We start from the raw sequence: 1457 nt of genomic DNA on the forward strand, positions 1-1457 counted from the left end.
AATGAAAACACAAATAAAATGCGTGTTGAGCTATACAATAACATATTATGAGAAGTGACAGAATGGTGAAATCACTTTGCTAGACTAATTGCATTGGTGCTAATTGCTTTACAAAGGCTATTAATAGAGTTTAACATTACATTTTACATAAATAAATCAAAAGTAAATATAGTGGGCCTATGGTATTTGTATTCACAGGGGTAGTTCATAAATATTTAAGATCTCCCAAAAAGCTTACAACTACCTATTTCAGTTGTTCATTTACCAAATGTACTTTAATATACATTAATTTGCACAGGTGAAACTGTCTTAGAGGCCAAAGTCTACAGTCTCCCTGGGTACAGAGGATTAATGCCAACCAAATGGGGTGTCAAGTAGCACTGCACTGAGATATTTAAACTTTTATTTAGAATATTTTTAATATGCTGTAGGTGGGTTTTTCATCAATATTTAGGAACTATATTCAACATAAAAATCTGTGAGTTCCAGATCACGTTCACTGTAAATTAAAATTATAGCCAAAACTAATACAAAATATTGGTATTAGCTGGTTGTATGAGTCATTTTGGACATCATTCTTTATTTCACTGCAGAGATTTTGCAGGAGTTAAAAAATAATTGAGATCTCTGTGCGACTCCAATATCTAGGGTTCATTGCTCTGACCGACTCTTCCCTGGAAAACTGACACGAAAGAAACAGTTTGATTTGGGGGATTTTTATGTGTACTCAAGATTAGATTTAATTCAGAGGGCTGCTAGGCAACATCACCTCCATTTTAACATTTGTGACAAAATTTTGGAATGTTATTTTTGATGTCACAATGATTGATGTTGGAACCCAACATTCTAATTTGAGCTCAGTCAGTCAGAGATTTCTGACAGAGAGAGACAAAACTATAAAAGCTGAAGCTGCCATTGCTTGTAGGCGAAAGGATCCACACTAAAATCTAGAAAAAACAAAACAAAAAAAAAAAACAAAAAAAAAAATGGGACGTAAAAGGAAGAGTAAAACACCAGCTCACAGGAAACAAGGTAAATGAGTTCATGAAAAAAATAACTAAAAATTATTTGTGTTTAAGTTTTTAAGAGAGAGAAATGTTAATGTAAAGGATTTTACAGTTTGTTCATTTTAGACACCGATCAGTGAAAGTCAGGTAATAGTTGTGTTTTAATAGTTAAGAGCAGGGGCGTGTCTAGGTTATTTTTCTCAGTGGAACCAAACTGGGGAACAAGCTGAAGATGGACATACTAAGATTGCCATTTGATCTAAATGCACTGAAGACTTAGATTAAAGTGAACAGAGGGTCAAAACCTAAATAATAAAACTATTTTCTTAATCAAATGCATGGATTTGAAAACGATGCAGTAGCCTAGGACACAGGCAAATTTTTCGAGTCAAATGATTGGCCTGTTTAGCTTAGCAAAGTTTAACTGTAAACAAATACAGTATATATATA

The 1457-nt window shown here is 33.2% G+C and overlaps 1 protein-coding gene across 4 annotated transcripts in view; it reads left to right on the forward strand.

Moving 5' to 3' along the window:
• The first annotated feature begins 866 nt into the window (after positions 1-866).
• Positions 867-1457, forward strand: part of LOC103482366 (serine/threonine-protein kinase pim-1-like) — a 6410-nt gene continuing 5819 nt past the window's right edge. For all 4 annotated transcript variants that reach the window (XM_017301752.1, XM_008438493.2, XM_017301753.1 and 1 more), the window contains exon 1: positions 867-1032. In XM_017301752.1, coding sequence (XP_017157241.1) covers positions 987-1032 — 46 coding nt within the window. In that variant the 5' untranslated portion in view covers positions 867-986. The remainder of the gene's footprint in view (positions 1033-1457) is intronic.

Source organism: Poecilia reticulata, linkage group LG20 (genome assembly GCF_000633615.1).
Source record: "Poecilia reticulata strain Guanapo linkage group LG20, Guppy_female_1.0+MT, whole genome shotgun sequence".
NCBI lineage: Eukaryota > Metazoa > Chordata > Actinopteri > Cyprinodontiformes > Poeciliidae > Poecilia > Poecilia reticulata.